Source organism: Protopterus annectens, chromosome 13.part0, assembly GCF_019279795.1.
Source record: "Protopterus annectens isolate FY-2018-M chromosome 13.part0, PAN1.0, whole genome shotgun sequence".
Taxonomy (NCBI): domain Eukaryota; kingdom Metazoa; phylum Chordata; order Ceratodontiformes; family Protopteridae; genus Protopterus; species Protopterus annectens.
In genome coordinates, this window is record NC_056747.1 from 503567932 (window position 1) to 503588915 (window position 20984).

At 37.3% G+C, this 20984-nt stretch overlaps 1 protein-coding gene across 1 annotated transcript in view; it reads right to left on the minus strand.

Moving 5' to 3' along the window:
• LOC122787923 (dynein beta chain, flagellar outer arm-like) overlaps nucleotides 1-20984 on the minus strand; it is a 5188001-nt gene that overhangs the window by 4500480 nt on the left and 666537 nt on the right. Inside the window, exon 21 of the mRNA XM_044054850.1 lies at nucleotides 5703-6951. Coding sequence (XP_043910785.1) covers nucleotides 5703-6951 — 1249 coding nt within the window. The remainder of the gene's footprint in view (nucleotides 1-5702; nucleotides 6952-20984) is intronic.

Genomic DNA, 20984 nt, shown 5'->3' on the forward strand with positions numbered 1-20984 from the left:
TAGCCCCCATCACTACACTGGAGAATTGTTGGCAAATCTCTTTACCAAATGTGAAAAAGTAATTTAATACTAAGTTCATGAGACTAAATCACAATATTTATAGCAATGTTGTCAAGAGAGCTTTAATTTTGAAGGTACATCTTAACAAATTTAAGGCCTTCCTGAAGATCAGTACTAGTATATAAAGTGACTACATCAACAGTGCCTAATAGAATTCCTTCTCCTTCTACTTTAAAATATTTTAAACAATTAAGAAGTGCCCATGAGTTCCTAAGAAAATAATGCATTTTTTGCACAATTGGATTCAACAACTTATCCAAAACATGGGAATAATCTGTACATAAGCTCTACAATAAAACTGAAACTGAAGATATTGATGCATTAGTTTAGTGAAAATAGAACTAATGTATCTAGGAAGTCTGAATGGACTTTTAAGGGTAGCTCAACGAAGACTGATGTCTTGCTTGTTTCAAAATGTTAATAAAAACTGAAGGCAAGTATTGTACAACTGAGTACAAACAAGACAGTGGTCATGGCAGCAAAAGGAGGATATCAGAAAAAGCTGTAAATTGAGACAGAAGGGAAAACAGTGGAACAGGTAAACAGCTTCATTTATCTAGGAGGAGTGGTTGAGGAGAAGGGAAGTCTGAATGAGGAGGTCAAAGTTAGCATCAGAGGTACTGCAGCCAACTGGCACAATGTATTAAGGGGTAGTCTATGGGCTCAGAATATAACAGAAACTGAGAAGTAAGGTGAACAAACACTGGTGTGCCCCGAGCTTTGTGTTGCATAAAAACATGTGAAGTGAGGGCAGACCACATGAGTAAGCTTGAGATAATGGTGAAGAAGTGCCTGAAATGGGTAGTAGGATGCACATTGGGGTACAAATGCAAAAGTGAGGGCAGCAAAGGCCAAAGTAGCCCTCCACTGCAAAGAAGGCCACAGGAAACAGATTACAGTGGTTTGGAAACATGCAGGAAAACAGAAGAAAATTTGATATAGGTGATTTGGGAGAAACTAGGTGAAGATAAGAGGAAGCAAAGACATCTGGTCAAGAAATAGATGGGTTGTGCGAGACATGACTGCAAAAGTCAGTTATCACTATCAAAGATGGTAGAAGAGTTGCTGTGAATTGAGAGATGCGGCAACAGCTGACATGACTCTCCAACCCCGTGTAGAAATGGGAAAATGATGTAGATGCTGATACTGATGTTAATGTACTTACCGTATTTCTTCATAAATAAAACCTAACCAGAGAATAAGGCCTAGAATGGTTTTCCAGGGTGGTCATGATATAAGCCCTACCCCAAAAAATAAGCCCCAGTTAAGATCATCAACAACATGACGGACATGTTCAATTATAAAATAATAATACTATTGACACCTGTTGACTGAGGTTATCATACTCTGCTCACCATTCGTAAAATTCTTTCCCCGGGAGTCCTGCACAATTCTTACTATAACCCTAATCCTCACTCACACTTGATGGTTGAGATCCTTGGCCCATAAACACTGGCAAGTGTACTTTGATTGGTCAAAGTACAGACAATGCATGTAAAATGTGCACACTTGATAATGAATGGGTGTGGTTGTGTCTTCTTAACTGTCACCATTTTGTGTTGCCACTCCTGTCTTGTAAGTCTTCAATTAACCCCCCCAGACAAGATGAGTGCAAAAAGAAAGCACTATTCCATTGAGTACAAGAAATGAATCGTGGAGGACTCCCGGGGAAAGAATCTGATGGCTTTCTACAAAAAGAAGAAGTGGGATCTTTGAATGGTCCAAAAATGGTGAGCAGCATATGATAACCTCAGACAACAGGCAGATGAGGGAAATGCTAAGAAGTGCAAGTGTGGATCAGGTCAGCAACCGTTATTTCCTGAGCTGGAAGACATCATCTGTGACTGGATTGCTAACAGGACAGCAAAGGCTTTGGTTGTGCCCAAGGCTGATATTCAAGCATTTGCTCTTGCAACGGCACCACAGTTAGAAATATCTTCAGAAGAATTCATAGTATCATAACATTGGCTGGATGGCTTCCTTCACAGACATGAACTGACTCTAAGAAGATCAATAACACTGTTCAAGCTGGAAGAAACTGACGTTATTAAATGTGCACTTGCATTGAAAGCCCTTTGCTGATGGCATCGACTTGTCTAAATACCAACTCTCCAACATGATTGCTATGGATGAAACTGTAGTGTTCATAGGCCAAGGATCTCAAACAACAATTGATCAGAGGGGTGCCTCGTCAATCTACATTCCCTCCACTGGTTACAAAAGTGCACGTGTTACCTGTATTTTGGCAATTCATCTAAATGGAAAGAAAACCCCACCTCTAATCATTAGTAAGGGCAAGAAAGATAAGATTGGATATGTTTCAGGCATTTACATTCTTGAAACCGAAAAAGCCTGGTGCACACAAGCAGTTATAAGGAAGTGGGTCGATGTAATGCTGCCACTTGTTTTGCGAGGTGGCGAAAGAGGTCTGCTAGTCTGGGATACAGCCAGCACTCACCGCGCTAAAGGCACGAAGAACTTCCTTGCACAGACAAGAATAGATCAAATAATGATACCTGCAGGAATGACTAAATATCACCAGACTCCTGATATTGCATTAAACAAACCATTCAAGGACCATTTGCGCATGGAACTCAATTACTACATTGAAAATAGAATGGAGAGAAATTAGTGTGGAAACTTTGTGAAGCCTAGCCTCCAAGAGGTTATGACTTGGATGAAGAATTCATGGGATAAAATCACTGACAGCTGTGTTGCCAATGCACTACGAGCAGACTACATGGACAAACAGTGCTCATTTAAGGAGAGCTCTATTGCTAGGCACGACAGATTGGGGCCAATGGTTCAACAGGAAATGGAGTCGCAAGAAATTCAGGTAGGAATTTGAGAGTTGGAGACTTATGACAATGTTCCAGAAGAAGATGACATGACTGTATTTGAATAACTTTTCCATTATCTGGGCAACAGAATAGATTGCTTCTGCTTTCAGCTGCCAGCAAGCTCTTGTCAGTTTTTTGACTTTAAATATAAAAAGCAACTCTTGCTGGGTAAAGCACCTTCAAAACGAAAACAAGAGCAACTGTAAAAAATATAAGAAGGTGCACCATGAACCAAAATGGCTTAAAAGAAGATGTAGCTCCAGTTGTTAAAAACAGGTTTAATAACACAAAACACGAACAGACTGCAGTTAGGTAAGCGCTTTCACGTTATGTTTAACGCTTCATCAGACATTAAAGCAGCCCCAATACATCTGTTTAAATATACATGACTGTAACATCATCTGTTCAAACCAACAAATCAGAACAAAACAATAGACCTGACCTTAAGTAAAGTGCAAACGTCACAAAATCTAAAAACAATGATATAAAAAACCATGTGCTAGTGTCTGAGGGGTCTATTGGCTAAGAAAGGTCTAAGCGCTAATCTGTCATTTAAACCAAACTTATGCGCCTGTAATTTTAATATCCATCTACCCTCCCTTTCTTCAATTTTGTTTTTAATGTCCCCTAATCTACCATTTTTGACAACCAGTTCAAGTACCTGAAATTGAAAACTGTGTGCTTGTCCTTGTTCCTTTACGTGTTTAGCTAGGGCGTTGGTAACATTGCACTTGGCAATGGCATAGATATGTTCCCTAACACGTTCACGTAAAGTTCTGGTTGTCATGCCAACATAAAAAGTTTTGCATTGCTGGCATTCAGCTAAGTATACAAGACTGTCAGATCTACAGTCAGCATAGCATCTAAAAAAATGGGTGCGTTTGGTATAGGGATGTATAAAACAATCAGTATTAGATATATATCTACACTGATTGCAGGAATGGCAAGGAAAGGTACCTGTCTTGGTGGATGACCTGTTGGGCCTTTGGACCCTATCATAACAAAGTAATCTGTTAAGGGAAGACATGTTCCTGTATGCAACTCGAGGTCTCTCGTCACGAGGTTTTAATCCTGTCATCCACCATTAAGAGTCTCCAGTTTTATTTAAAACATTTATAATATGTTGGTTTCTGTTGGTAAAAGGAATGACAATTCTATTTACAGTGGATGTATTATTGGCCTTGTTGGAACTTGAAGGATCTCCAAGTCTATTGATCAACGGGGCTCCTATGTCTTCCCTAAGAAGATCACCCATAGTGATATGTTCTAATACATGTTCACGATTATAGCCTCTGGACATAAAATTCCTGGCTAATTGCGTCTTGTGTTTATTATAAACAGAATTTTGTGATGTTAATTTAGAAGTCCTTATGGTCTGATTCTTAACTATATTATTGTGGACGTGTCTAGGGTGCATGCTGTGCCGATGCAACAAGTTGTTCCTCCAACATGGTTTTCTAAAAATTTCAGTGTCAAAACCATTGGTTCCTTTGATGATTCTGACATCTAAAAATTCAATCTCATTTGTCGCATGTGAACAATCAAAAGTAAGAAAATTAGTTGTCCCATTCAAATAGGTGATAAAACACAGCAACTGCTCTATTGTGCCACCCCACAACAAAAAGACATCATCCACAAATCTATTGAAGTATTTTAGATGTTCCTTGTATTCAAAATCAGTGTTGAAGATGTATGATTCTTCCCATTGTGCCAATACCAAGTTGGCATAGGCATTGGCACATGGAGTACCCATCGCTACTCCCTTAGTTTGTAGATAGTATCTCTCATTATAACAAAGCACATTGTTCTCAAGCACGATTTCTAAGAGGGACATACAACTGGCCACTATATTTTCTGAAACTTTCATGTTGGAAAGCAATGTTCTAACATAATCCATACCTATATCATTAGGTATGGATGTGAATAGGGACTTGACATCAAGTGTGACTAATATGTCGTCTGCATTAAAGAAAGATCTACTATAACTAGCTAGACTTTCCAAAAAATGAGGTGTGTCCTTCAGGATGTAACTGATTCCCATAACAATGGGTTTCAACAACTTGTCCAAATATATGGACAAGGGTTCAGTTAGCCATCCACGGCTAGATACGATGGGTCTCAAGGGAGGGTTCAACGCATCCTTATGGATCTTTGGTAAGCCTCTGAAAGAAGGCACCAAAGGTTTATCAACTACCATATATGAATATAGGTCCCTATCTAATATGTTAGTTAACATCAGATCATAAAGATTGGCATGTACACATTTAATCAAGTTATTTAACTCATAATTGTTAATAGAAAGATAAGTTCCCTTATCGGCCAACATGTGCTCCATTTCCCTAGAATACTTGGATTTGTCTAAAACAACGATGGCACCACCTTTGTCAGCTTGTCTTATGGCTATTCTATCATTATTTCTCAAGCTTGTTAAGGCTTGTTTCTCTTCTATAGTCAAATTATGGAAATTAGCCTTCACATGCTTGTCATTGTATAAATCAAATAAATCAGATTCACATGCCTGTTCAAAAGCCTCTAGAATGGGATGTTGTTGTGGCATGAACGTAGATGGTTTCTTGAACAACATGTTGTCTGTAGTGATATTGGTGTTGGTATTGTTCACATCCTGACCAAACATTAATTTTAGGGCCAAATTCCTCGTAAAAAGTTTGGTATCAACAATGACATCTGTTATGTCATTACAGCTTGAAGGTATGAAACCTAATCCTTTATTCAAGACAGAAAGCTCATATTGGTTCAAAGTATAGTTAGATATATTGACAACTAAGTTCTCGGTTGTATTACCTTCTTGGTAGGATATGTGGTCTCGTCGGTGTTTTTCCTTTTCACCGCTCTCCCTTGTGGGGACCAAGTCCTCCTGTCGATGGATTTGTACGGGAGGGGAAAAGAAGGAAAACCTTCACCTAAACCAAAGACTTCATCTTCCACGGAAATGATGAAGGGATCCATGGAAAGTTGTTTCCTACGAACATCGTTGGTTTTGTGAACAACAGTTGTGTTCACGGAATGCGATACATCCAATGTGGCATTCTCGTCAGCATGAACTTGAGCTTCAACGGTAACTAAACGAGATGACGGAATGGCTGTTGTATCAAGTAAGTCAGCTGGTGTAGATCGTGTGTCCAAAGTGGTGTTCTTATCCACATGAACCTGAGCTTCAACGGTGACCAAACGGGATGGCGGAATGACTGTTGCTTCGAGTGGCCCGGCTGGTATGGACAAAGGGGAAGGTGCCGGTTCAAGTGCGCCTTCTAATGACGTCATCACGGGGGAAGGTCTCTTCTCTTGCCGGTTAGATGGATTAACCGGATTTAAAGTTGTACGCTCATGTCTAGATGTAGAATGTGTGCGAAGATTAGGTTTCTCACGGGGCCAAGAGAAAACCTGACTTTTATTGAAATCAAAAAAATCTCGCTCAAGTTTACGTTTTTTGTCTTGTGACAACCTCAGATCTAAAGATGATATAGTGCGTTTAAGATCGTCAGTAAATATAGCAAGTTCAACATTCCCCAATGCTTTAAGTAGATCATGCTCAACAGTTTTAACATCATCCATTAGTTGCTGTATGACAGAGTCATAGTGGTTGATGAGGATTTTAATATATGAGAAACTAGTTTCTAAATTGAGCTTCTGCCATTTTGCTAGAAGCTCTGGATTAGAATCACCAAACGTTGGCATCTTTAGTACCCTAAGACCTCTGGGTACAAGTTTAAACTTAAGACAGGCTTCCATGTGTAAGCTCTGCCACTGGATGTTACGTATCCTTTGAAGTTTGCTTTCAAATTTTCTAGTTAATAATAGGATATCCATATTGTTTTTAAAAGCATTCTCAGTTGTTGCAGGCTTATTCAATTCTGAAGCTGTGAGTTTCAACAGCGGGTTTGCATCCATTCGGACCAAGTCTTCTAGCATTGATGGTTTCCCCGATCTTGAAACCGAATCACTTTGATTAGTAGAAGCAGCCATGTCCCAGCAAGAAAAAGCAACGATAATCACAATAAATATAAAAAGCAACTCTTGCTGGGTAAAGAACCTTCAAAACGAAAACAAGAGCAACTGTAAAAAATATAAGAAGGTGCACCATGAACCAAAATGGCTTAAAAGAAGATGTAGCTCCAGTTGTTAAAAACAGGTTTAATAACACAAAACACGAACAGACTGCAGTTAGGTAAGCGCTTTCACGTTATGTTTAACGCTTCATCAGACATTAAAGCAGCCCCAATACATCTGTTTAAATATACATGACTGTAACATCATCTGTTCAAACCAACAAATCAGAACAAAACAATAGACCTGACCTTAAGTAAAGTGCAAACGTCACAAAATCTAAAAACAATGATATAAAAAACCATGTGCTAGTGTCTGAGGGGTCTATTGGCTAAGAAAGGTCTAAGCGCTAATCTGTCATTTAAACCAAACTTATGCGCCTGTAATTTTAATATCCATCTTCCCTCCCTTTCTTCAATTTTGTTTTTAATGTCCCCTAATCTACCATTTTTGACAACCAGTTCAAGTACCTGAAATTGAAAACTGTGTGCTTGTCCTGAAGGACACACCTCATTTTTTGGAAAGTCTAGCTAGTTATAGTAGATCTTTCTTTAATGCAGACGACATATTAGTCACACTTGATGTCAAGTCCCTATTCACATCCATACCTAATGATATAGGTATGGATTATGTTAGAACATTGCTTTCCAACATGAAAGTTTCAGAAAATATAGTGGCCAGGTGTATGTCCCTCTTAGAAATCGTGCTTGAGAACAATGTTCTTTGTTATAATGAGAGATACTATCTACAAACTAAGGGAGTAGCGATGGGTACTCCATGTGCCAATGCCTATGCCAACTTGGTATTGGCACAATGGGAAGAATCATACATCTTCAACACTGATTTTGAATACAAGGAACATCTAAAATACTTCAATAGATTTGTGGATGATGTCTTTTTGTTGTGGGGTGGCACAATAGAGCAGTTGCTGTGTTTTATCACCTATTTGAATGGGACAACTAATTTTCTTACTTTTGATTGTTCACATGCGACAAATGAGATTGAATTTTTAGATGTCAGAATCATCAAAGGAACCAATGGTTTTGACACTGAAATTTTTAGAAAACCATGTTGGAGGAACAACTTGTTGTATCGGCACAGCATGCACCCTAGACACGTCCACAATAATATAGTTAAGAATCAGACCATAAGGACTTCTAAATTAACATCACAAAATTCTGTTTATAATAAACACAAGACGCAATTAGCCAGGAATTTTATGTCCAGAGGCTATAATCGTGAACATGTATTAGAACATATCACTATGGGTGATCTTCTTAGGGAAGACATAGGAGCCCCGTTGATCAATAGACTTGGAGATCCTTCAATTTCCAACAAGGCCAATAATACATCCACTGTAAATAGAATTGTCATTCCTTTTACCAACAGAAACCAACATATTATAAATGTTTTAAATAAAAACTGGAGACTCTTAATGGTGGATGACAGGATTAAAAACCTCGTTGACGAGAGACCTCGAGTTGCATACAGGAACATGTCTTCCCTTAACAGATTACTTTGTTATGATAGGGTCCAAAGGCCCAACAGGTCATCCACCAAGACAGGTACCTTTCCTTGCCATTCCTGCAATCAGTGTAGATATATATCTAATACTGATTGTTTTATACATCCCTATACCAAACACACTCATTTTTTTAGATGCTATGCTGACTGTAGATCTGACAGTCTTGTATACTTAGCTGAATGCCAGCAATGCAAAACTTTTTATGTTGGCATGACAACCAGAACTTTACGTGAACGTGTTAGGGAACATATCTATGCCATTGCCAAGTGCAATGTTACCAACGCCCTAGCTAAACACGTAAAGGAACAAGGACAAGCACACAGTTTTCAATTTCAGGTACTTGAACTGGTTGTCAAAAATGGTAGATTAGGGGACATTAAAAACAAAATTGAAGAAAGGGAGGGTAGATGGATATTAAAATTACAGGTGCATAAGTTTGGTTTAAATGACAGATTAGCGCTTAGACCTTTCTTAGCCAATAGACCCCTCAGACACTAGCACATGGTTTTTTATATCATTGTTTTTAGATTTTGTGACGTTTGCACTTTACTCAAGGTCAGGTCTATTGTTTTGTTCTGATTTGTTGGTTTCAACAGATGATGTTACAGTCATGTATATTTAAACAGATGTATTGGGGCTGCTTTAATGTCTGATGAAGCGTTAAACATAACGTGAAAGCGCTTACCTAACTGCAGTCTGTTCGTGTTTTGTGTTATTAAACCTGTTTTTAACAACTGGAGCTACATCTTCTTTTAAGCCATTTTGGTTCATGGTGCACCTTCTTATATTTTTTACAGTTGCTCTTGTTTTCGTTTTGAAGGTGCTTTACACAGCAAGAGTTGCTTTTTATATTTATTGTGATTATCGTTGCTTTTTCTTGCTGGGACATGGCTGCTTCTACTAATCAAAGTGATTCGGTTTCAAGATCGGCGAAACCATCAATGCTAGAAGACTTGGTCCGAATGGATGCAAACCCGCTGTTGAAACTCACAGCTTCAGAATTGAATAAGCCTGCAACAACTGAGAATGTTTTTAAAAACAATATGGATATCCTATTATTAACTAGAAAATTTGAAAGCAAACTTCAAAGGATACGTAACATCCAGTGGCAGAGCTTACACATGGAAGCCTGTCTTAAGTTTAAACTTGTACCCAGAGGTCTTAGGGTACTAAAGATGCCAACGTTTGGTGATTCTAATCCAGAGCTTCTAGCAAAATGGCAGAAGCTCAATTTAGAAACTAGTTTCTCATATATTAAAATCCTCATCAACCACTATGACTCTGTCATACAGCAACTAATGGATGATGTTAAAACTGTTGAGCATGATCTACTTAAAGCATTGGAGAATGTTGAACTTGCTATATTTACTGACGATCTTAAACGCACTATATCATCTTTAGATCTGAGGTTGTCACAAGACAAAAAACGTAAACTTGAGCGAGATTTTTTTGATTTCAATAAAAGTCAGGTTTTCTCTTGGCCCCGTGAGAAACCTAATCTTCGCACACATTCTACATCTAGACATGAGCGTACAACTTTAAATCCGGTTAATCCATCTAACCGGCAAGAGAAGAGACCTTCCCCCGTGATGACGTCATTAGAAGGCGCACTTGAACCGGCACCTTCCCCTTTGTCCATACCAGCCGGGCCACTCGAAGCAACAGTCATTCCGCCATCCCGTTTGGTCACCGTTGAAGCTCAGGTTCATGTGGATAAGAACACCACTTTGGACACACGATCTACACCAGCTGACTTACTTGATACAACAGCCATTCCGTCATCTCGTTTAGTTACCGTTGAAGCTCAAGTTCATGCTGACGAGAATGCCACATTGGATGTATCGCATTCCGTGAACACAACTGTTGTTCACAAAACCAACGATGTTCGTAGGAAACAACTTTCCATGGATCCCTTCATCATTTCCATGGAAGATGAAGTCTTTGGTTTAGGTGAAGGTTTTCCTTCTTTTCCCCTCCCGTACAAATCCATCGACAGGAGGACTTGGTCCCCACAAGGGAGAGCGGTGAAAAGGAAAAACACCGACGAGACCACATATCCTACCAAGAAGGTAATACAACCGAGAACTTAGTTGTCAATATATCTAACTATACTTTGAACCAATATGAGCTTTCTGTCTTGAATAAAGGATTAGGTTTCATACCTTCAAGCTGTAATGACATAACAGATGTCATTGTTGATATCAAACTTTTTACGAGGAATTTGGCCCTAAAATTAATGTTTGGTCAGGATGTGAACAATACCAACACCAATATCACTACAGACAACATGTTGTTCAAGAAACCATCTACGTTCATGCCACAACAACATCCCATTCTAGAGGCTTTTGAACAGGCATGTGAATCTGATTTATTTGATTTATACAATGACAAGCATGTGAAGGCTAATTTCCATAATTTGACTATAGAAGAGAAACAAGCCTTAACATGCTTGAGAAATAATGATAGAATAGCCATAAGACAAGCTGACAAAGGTGGTGCCATCGTTGTTTTAGACAAATCCAAGTATTCTAGGGAAATGGAGCACATGTTGGCCGATAAGGGAACTTATCTTTCTATTAACAATTATGAGTTAAATAACTTGATTAAATGTGTACATGCCAATCTTTATGATCTGATGTTAACTAACATATTAGATAGGGACCTATATTCATATATGGTAGTTGATAAACATTTGGTGCCTTCTTTCAGAGGCTTACCAAAGATCCATAAGGATGCGTTGAACCCTCCCTTGAGACCCATCGTATCTAGCCGTGGATGGCTAACTGAACCCTTGTCCATATATTTGGACAAGTTGTTGAAACCCATTGTTATGGGAATCAGTTACATCCTGAATGACACACCTCATTTTTTGGAAAGTCTAGCTAGTTATAGTAGATCTTTCTTTAATGCAGACGACATATTAGTCACACTTGATGTCAAGTCCCTATTCACATCCATACCTAATGATATAGGTATGGATTATGTTAGAACATTGCTTTCCAACATGAAAGTTTCAGAAAATATAGTGGCCAGGTGTATGTCCCTCTTAGAAAACGTGCTTGAGAACAATGTTCTTTGTTATAATGAGAGATACTATCTACAAACTAAGGGAGTAGCGATGGGTACTCCATGTGCCAATGCCTATGCCAACTTGGTATTGGCACAATGGGAAGAATCATACATCTTCAACACTGATTTTGAATACAAGGAACATCTAAAATACTTCAATAGATTTGTGGATGATGTCTTTTTGTTGTGGGGTGGCACAATAGAGCAGTTGCTGTGTTTTATCACCTATTTGAATGGGACAACTAATTTTCTTACTTTTGATTGTTCACATGCGACAAATGAGATTGAATTTTTAGATGTCAGAATCATCAAAGGAACCAATGGTTTTGACACTGAAATTTTTAGAAAACCATGTTGGAGGAACAACTTGTTGCTTCGGCACAGCATGCACCCTAGACACGTCCACAATAATATAGTTAAGAATCAGACCATAAGGACTTCTAAATTAACATCACAAAATTCTGTTTATAATAAACACAAGACGCAATTAGCCAGGAATTTTATGTCCAGAGGCTATAATCGTGAACATGTATTAGAACATATCACTATGGGTGATCTTCTTAGGGAAGACATAGGAGCCCCGTTGATCAATAGACTTGGAGATCCTTCAAGTTCCAACAAGGCCAATAATACATCCACTGTAAATAGAATTGTCATTCCTTTTACCAACAGAAACCAACATATTATAAATGTTTTAAATAAAAACTGGAGACTCTTAATGGTGGATGACAGGATTAAAAACCTCGTTGACGAGAGACCTCGAGTTGCATACAGGAACATGTCTTCCCTTAACAGATTACTTTGTTATGATAGGGTCCAAAGGCCCAACAGGTCATCCACCAAGACAGGTACCTTTCTTTGCCATTCCTGCAATCAGTGTAGATATATATCTAATACTGATTGTTTTATACATCCCTATACCAAACGCACCCATTTTTTTAGATGCTATGCTGACTGTAGATCTGACAGTCTTGTGTACTTAGCTGAATGCCAGCAATGCAAAACTTTTTATGTTGGCATGACAACCAGAACTTTACATGAACGTGTTAGGGAACATATCTATGCCATTGCCAAGTGCAATGTTACCAACGCCCTAGCTAAACACGTAAAGGAACAAGGACAAGCACACAGTTTTCAATTTCAGGTACTTGAACTGGTTGTCAAAAATGGTAGATTAGGGGACATTAAAAACAAAATTGAAGAAAGGGAGGGTAGATGGATATTAAAATTACAGGCGCATAAGTTTGGTTTAAATGACAGATTAGCGCTTAGACCTTTCTTAGCCAATAGACCCCTCAGACACTAGCACATGGTTTTTTATATCATTGTTTTTAGATTTTGTGACGTTTGCACTTTACTTAAGGTCAGGTCTATTGTATTGTTCTGATTTGTTGGTTTGAACAGATGATGTTACAGTCATGTATATTTAAACAGATGTATTGGGGCTGCTTTAATGTCTGATGAAGCGTTAAACATAACGTGAAAGCGCTTACCTAACTGCAGTCTGTTCGTGTTTTGTGTTATTAAACCTGTTTTTAACAACTGGAGCTACATCTTCTTTTAAGCCATTTTGGTTCATGGTGCACCTTCTTATATTTTTTACAGTTTTTTGACTTTATTGTATTAAGCTAACGTTTCATTATCAAGGGGTAATTACAAAGTAAGGTCACTAGTTCCCAGACTTCATTTTTATGACTTTCTATCATTCTTCTCTTATGGGTTGGGTAAGGAATAAAGAAAGCATCACCACTCAAAAAGTGGCAGTTATTCACCTGTTTTATTCCCTCCTGCAATACACATGTATTGAGATTTTTCTGCTCTTTCTGTTAAGCATGAAATATTCTACTGTAAAAGCCAAGGTGTAGATATTCTGAAGTTGAAATATTTGTTGCACTGTTTATGTAGAATTCTCACACAACTGTTAACGCGTTACCTAGAACTGTTGCCCAATAATGGAAAAGTACCAAATAAATCTCAATTTGTGTCCATGAATAAATGTCGATTTGTGTCCATGAATAAATGTCGATTTTTGTACATGAATAAATGTAGATTGTTGTATGGGGGGGTAAATAAGGCATCTCCTGACGATAAGCCCTAATGCGCATTTCGGCGGGGGGAAAAAGTATAAGACCCAGTCTTATTTTCAAGGAAATACGGTATATATGTTTGAAGTACATGTTAAATGGAGAAAAAATATTTTTTAAGATTGTAGACTAAGTATACTATTTAAATATGGATACAATAAAGAGAGATTTTAATCTATTGTTTATATAAAGGAGGCATCCATTAGTTCACATATCCACCTTTCCATATATAAATGGAATGTAATAATGGACAACTTGTGAGACTTCAGACTCACTTCAGAAGACCATGTAGATGAGGTGGAGAAACAAAGAATAGAAATTTTATTTTGGGAAAAGAGATGTTTAAAAAGAATTTTTATGTACAATAAGCGAGCAGATTATGACTGAAAGGCCAATTAAACTTCTAGTATTGCTTAGGGCATATTAATTATTAACAAGAAAAAAAAAGGAAGATTATACTCTATTGCTTTTAACCTATTCTTTAGATACTCCCGAAATTAAAAACTTAAAAGCAGCATTCTGGAAAGTTATTCTGAAAAATTATGAATTAGCAAACATAATATGAGATAAATAATAGGAGATAAACCTAGATGTGTTAATGAAAGCATATATTATTTAAATGTTTACTACAAAATAATGGAAATATAAAGATTGCTGTGGACAAACAGAAAGGCACATTTCTCTGCTGTTGTTGCCAGCAGTATAGGTACATTGATCATTTAACAGTTTTATGCAACAGGCATAGACGAATATTTTTGGTACTGATGGACTTTTTAATTGTGGTTCAAAGGGTATACTTGCCAACATATATTAGTTGTGAAAGTTTATATATTGAAAAGTTAATGCAGAAACTGTCAGACAGCTTCCATGAATGCACTTCTGCCATAAAAACACAATAATAATAATTAAAAAATGCTAAAACACTTATATTTAAGCAGTCTTTTATGTACAACTTTCAAGACATTTGGATTTTGTGCAATTGAACAGATGAATTTAGACCATATGCCTGTATATGAAAAAATGCACTGGCAAATGACATTTGAGACAATATGACTGTCAGGTTTATATGAAAATATAAACATAAAATGTATTTTAAATTTGAGAAGTATAAAGTTAGTTAATACATAAAAAACACAAAGCAAAAACACAACTAAAAGCAAAATAACAAAGGAGCCAGAGTGAAGTTTAGCGCTTTCGTCCCGTTTATTACAGAACTTCTTCAGAACATGTTTACTCTGGCTCCTGTGTTATTTTGTTTTTAGTTACTACATAGTTTGGTTATTTTTGGATATAAATAAGTTATTATGATCACTGTAAGAAAATTGCTCTGCATTTAACTCATAAATGTACTCTTCAGCAGCAGGAAAGTTCTGAAGGGCTTAGTGCCCAGACCTGTCTTTTTATTCAGCTCAGCTTGATGAAGGTGCCCTGAAGCTTTGGAAGCTGGCCAGCTGTCATATCCTATGCAGGATATAACACATATAGCTAAGGCTACTGCAGCAGTGATTAATATGATGAACATCTAATCAAAACTCCTTATCTGAACTATGGCTAAATGAATCAGGAGAAAAGAAAAGGTAATAAAACTTGCAGTTCTAAGATATTCCTAAGCAGCTACCAACTGTTTTTGTGAAATCTTGGAAACATTCCACGATGTGTTGAGGAAGAAAAGCCATTATTGGGATATATCCATCATACATCCAAACACTACCTTGAGAATAATTTTCTGTACTCACGCAAAAAAACAGGCTGAAAAGTTTTTTTTTTTTTTGGTAAAGATTCTTGACAACTTATAAAAGAATATGCATAACAAAGGCAGTTGTCTCCAAGAAAATGAAAGTGAGATAATAAACATCTTTTGAAACCAAATTTAGAACAAAACAAAGAATGTCCAAATGAATATGAATAACTAGGAGAGAAAAAAGAAATCCTACTGCCATTTGTTATCTTCCAGAATTTTTCTTAGAACCCCAGCAACAGAAGTTACCTGGTGCTAAAAGGAATGTAAAAACTAAGACTTTGAGGCAACTTCATAGGAATGCAAAGGTAGGAAGGGGAAAACAAATGAGAGTGTATATAGCTAAGTCTGTTAAATTAGAAAATCATTGATTTTGACAGTACTGTTTTCTTGTTTGAGCCTTCTTGATGCTGCATTCTAAATTTAAGTTTGCCATGCTGAAAATGGTTATACAGTCACCTAAACTGTCAGGCAGGTTTCTATTACATTTTGCAAGTAGATTTGAAAAGATTTCCCGTTCCTCTGCACTGAGGTTTTAAGTATGTCGGTTGAGAAAGGACCATAGAAACACCTCTTTATCCAGGGATGCATAACGAATCTTAACTTTTTCATCTTCTGGTAAATTCTGATAATGCAGAAAACCAAGCTTTCATAGCAATGACCCCATGCCAGATGGTCTTGAAAAAAAAACAATATTAGCAGTGCTATAAGTGCTATGCAAATATGTTCAATAATCTTAAGGCAATAAAAATACTAAGGAATACATAGGTGCCTCAGAATCTACCATATTAATTAGGAGCCAGACTAAAAAAGGAAATAATGCATCTGGGCCATTATTATATAATTTATCAGACTCCCTGGGTGCAGGTAGTTGACCGTCAGCAAAATTACTGGATAAAAGGAAAACATTCTCTAATGCCGGCAACAAAGGATGAACAGATATAGGAAAAAGAAGAAAAAAACAAGCTATAACAAGACATAATATCTTTAATGTGAAAATGACAATTCTTTTTTTTCCTTAGATACCTAATGGTTTAAAAACAACCCTTGCAAAGTTCAGCCACTTCTATAAACTCTAGAAGAAGAAAATGTCTAAATGTTAGCCTTCCTTTATCTGGAAGACCACCTCCCAGAGAAATGGCAATTTGAAAGATGTATCCTTTCCTGGGAAAGAAGCTTTTTCTAGAGGCTTAGAGAAATGGCATCCTACAGTCCTTACCACAATGCTGGCAAGAGTGGTTGCCCCTAACTCAAACATGACATTTGAACAGCCACAGAGGACATGCCTGCCCCTGGTCCTTAGTGGCTTCTTAAGAAGCACACCAGATGCACCAAGAGAAATGATCTGTGATTTGTGGAACAACACTCTAGCCACAGGAGAATTACTCATTAGGGGCTGAGACAAAGGGAAAGTCAGAGTAAAGACCAAAGTTCCCAAATACGTTTTCCTTGTTGTTCAGGGAGGGAAAAGTGAGCTACTGGGAGCCAGGTCCAATTTCTATCCACAAAGGTATCTATCTAATGAATAGTGGAGACTTGTTGAGACAGTCCTATCTTGTGACTTAAAAGTTTCGGTTTGATGTAAAATTTTCCAGTGACAACCAACAAGCATACTAGCCCCAGCCCTTATCATCCAAAATTGACAGAAATTTAACATTTTTTTCCGGAAAAAGTGATAATTTACATGGGAATCTCCAGAGGAAACCAAGGCTATCTGTTGACCACAAAATGCATCTAAGTGGAGCCTTGTATCCTCATGTCTTACCTCCTGATAAGTCAGTCTTTGAGGTAAAATGTTTTCACAACAATCTTCAATCATGGTAGCCTGAACAGCTTCCCAAAATCTTGAATTGTGCCTAAGAAAAACCTTAACCGTCTTTTGAAGTCTAACGTACGAAGGATTCTTTCACCTCTATTTTTAGATTCGAAAAAGAACAGAAGGAGATGACTGGTTTGGTTCAAAGTAAATTCAGAAACAACTTTAAGTGTAAAGAAAGGATAGTACTAAGACTCATCCTGTCTTTATGAGTTATCAAAAAGGTTGTGCGGACATCAGAGCTTGTAATCCAGATACCCATCTACCTGAAGTCAGAGCAATGAGAAACACAGTCTTCTGTGTATGAAATTTTAAAGAACTGTCTGCAGGTATATAAGAGGAGATAGCTGTCTCCAAGAAAAAATTAAGATCCCAATACATTGCCACTTTTTTCTAGGTGCACTAATGTGTAACATCTTTTTCAAAGATTGCTTAACTTGAAATAAGGAAGAAAGGGGGATCAAAAGGCAGACAAGCAAAAATAGCCAAAATGTGTACTTTGAATGAAATGTACACAAGACCCAAATTAAGTGATTCATACAAATATTGGAGAACCAGAAGAGCCCCCATTTGACAAAGTATGATTTCCTAGTAACAGATTTCTTTTCCTCCGTTAATACCTGCTGAATGATGTAAGAAAAGGTGCTTAAATGGGATCAAATACCTATCATCCATATAATTAGGTGGAAATTTTGAATATTGAGATGGATTAAGAATCCCTTGTCCTGTGTCAGCAAATCTATTCTGTGTTAAAGTTTTGGTAATTTCCCCTAGCCAAATGTATAAGAAGACAAAACCACTGTTGTCTGGGCCAAAAGGGAGGAATCAGGGGCATATCTGGCAAGTGAGAGGATGGGGAGGAAAGGCTCAGTGGAACATTTCTGTCCATGGGAAAGACATCTGTTTTCCAGGCCTTTTTGCAAGGTGTCTGACAAAATAAGTAATTTAATTGTCTGTTGAGATAGGAAGCAAACAGATCTACATGAAGGCTCCCCAGAGATGGACAATCTCCTAGAAGATTCATCCACTCATGAGGGTCTATTCTGGATCTTCTCAAAGTGCCTGCCATTTATTGTGTTCTGTTCCGATAGTATGCATGCGACCTGAAGAATTAGATCTGCCAGCTTTGAGGCAATCATGACTAGTCTGCAAACAGGGTAAGATCTTGTATCCACACACACACCCCCACAAACACACACACATACATTGGTTTATATACCATATCACTGTGGTGTTGCCTGTTATCTTTAATAGGGGTTCTGGAGTCCACAGGTGATTTAGATCTTTGACGGCTATCGTCACAGCAGTCATCCCCTTGAGATTCCACATGCCTGGACCTTCCCCTCCCCCAAACTCTTTTACTGGGTATTTATGCAAAAATAAAATTGAACTACAGACTATATGCAGAACAATGAAAAATACAATTAACAAATACAACTATCTACAGCGGTACTGTGGGATTACACTAGTAAGATTGCCACAATGGTGGAAAGTATTAGACAGTAGTGAAAACAGAAGAGTTTTACATAAAAGAGAAACATCAATAAAAGATAAGGGAAAATGGTTATTATATAACAGTATCCAGGATTTTATACCAACATTCCAATGAATTAAAAACAGATGTTTATTATATAATATGATTCTGTAAACTTTAATATATTTATTATATATTTCTCTAAATTCCAACCAATACAGCTTCATGTGATCAAGCCAGTTTAGAGTGATATACAGTTTAACCAGCATAAATAAGACTATTAATATAAAAGAGTCTTTAAGCTGCACTTCCATGGGATGGATGTGTAAAATAGCAACATTTCTAGTTATAGTATTTTCATGACAGCCAGAGTTTTTAATTTATCTTTGAGAATAAATTAAATATCAGAATAATTTACAACTTCATAGAACATATATTAAATCAGCATAATCACCTTGACAAGCACTACATGTAGGTGAGTGTTAAGGATAGTATGAAGTTATTTTAGCTAGCGTCATATAGGCATTATTTAAAATCATAAACTGTGTACAGAAGAGTTTTTTAAGTGGTGTGACTTTTTATTATAATGAATGGTGTTTTATGACATTGGGTAAGAGAGATGAATCAGAATTTAGCCATTTGGAGTATAGATGAAAGAATTCTTACATTTAACTTTTGTTATTAATCTGTATGTTTTAGATACAGGTTTATCAGATAGTAAATGTTCCATAACTGTTTGAGAGGACTGGTGTTTGAAGAATTCAAAAGTGCATTATTGAACTTGTGTTTTAGTAAATAACAAATGTGCTTTATAATAGGTGTATATGTAGCATTTAGGGAAATTTAGTTGAATCATCAGGCTGTCTACAGACATCAGACATGTGATACAAAACCTCTTACCAATTTATCATTAATTAAAGAAAAAAAATGATAGATTTAACATTGAATTATTTAATTTGAAGTTAGGTGTATGATGTATTGGGATGATACAATTCAAAAGACAAATATAAATTCAAAGGAATAAACTGTGAAGCAGAATTATTCTTTTTGATACAAAGTTATGAATTCTGAGATTTATTCACAGGGTTATAAGGTGGGTGTTCAAAAGACATGCGTAAATGGGCGTGCCTTCATTGAAGGTTGAACGTCGAGCTGGCACCTCGGCGTTCGTGAAAATCAACTGCCAATCATTAGCAGACCGGAGTTCCGCTGTGGCGACCCCTAACCGGAAAAAGTCAAAAGACAACAACAACATTCACAGGTTTATAGATCCATAGTTGAGTACTAGGCTAGTTGACCTTGTGGGCCATTTTAAGCCTAGCCAATTTTCCTTGGTGAGAATTAAACCCTGCACCTCTTTCCTATAAGGTAAACACCTTAACCATTATGCCCATCTCCCTAATTAGTTTGTAATGCCATCTTTTTTTTTTTAAAATAAGGCAAATCAAGTGGATCAATGTTGTATTGCTTTATATATATAAATATATGATTATACCATAATTTCATCCAGAATGGACACAATGAGTTTTAGGGGAGTAATTTATTACTTTTAACAATGTGTTATCGTCTATAATTATGTAGTACAATAAAACAATCAGGTAGTCCTAGCACTCCACAACTTTTAGAAAGGATAAGTTTAGAATAAGCAACCTGCACAGATTTAGGTGCCCATATAAGGTTACTCAACACTGAAGTAACATTTTTAAAAAAAACTTTTGGATAAGATTTGGAAAGAAAGAAAGAAAGAAAGAAAAAGCTGTAGTTACAGAAACCTGGCTAAAGCCCCACATAAAAGACACTAAAGTCATCACTCCTAGTTATAACATCATGAGATGTGACAGACTAAACAAAAAAGGGGGTGGGGTAGCCATTATATCCAAGGACACCCTTAAAGTCGTCCAGCTAACTTGCATCCCTCCTAACCTGCCAAACTCAGATTCTTACTGCCCGCCTGGACATCAACCCAAACAAATCAATAATCATCATAGCCACCTATCTCCCTCCTGGTAATAACCTACCCACCATAGAAAGCCTGCTTGCCTGGGCATCTAGCAATTTTAACCATGAAACTATCATTCTTGGGGATTTCAACCTAGACTGGCGCTCCTGCTCATCCAACACCCCCACCAAATTTCTGAATCTATTTAACTTTACCCAAACCATAACCTGTCCAACCCGCACAGATAAGCACACCAAGAAACAACCAACCTTAGATTGGATTTTAACAAACAAGACCAACCTTGGTTACTTAGCAGGGTGCCTCCCTGACTCCCTCAGTGACCATAACCCAACCTTCTTACACAGAAAATGTGT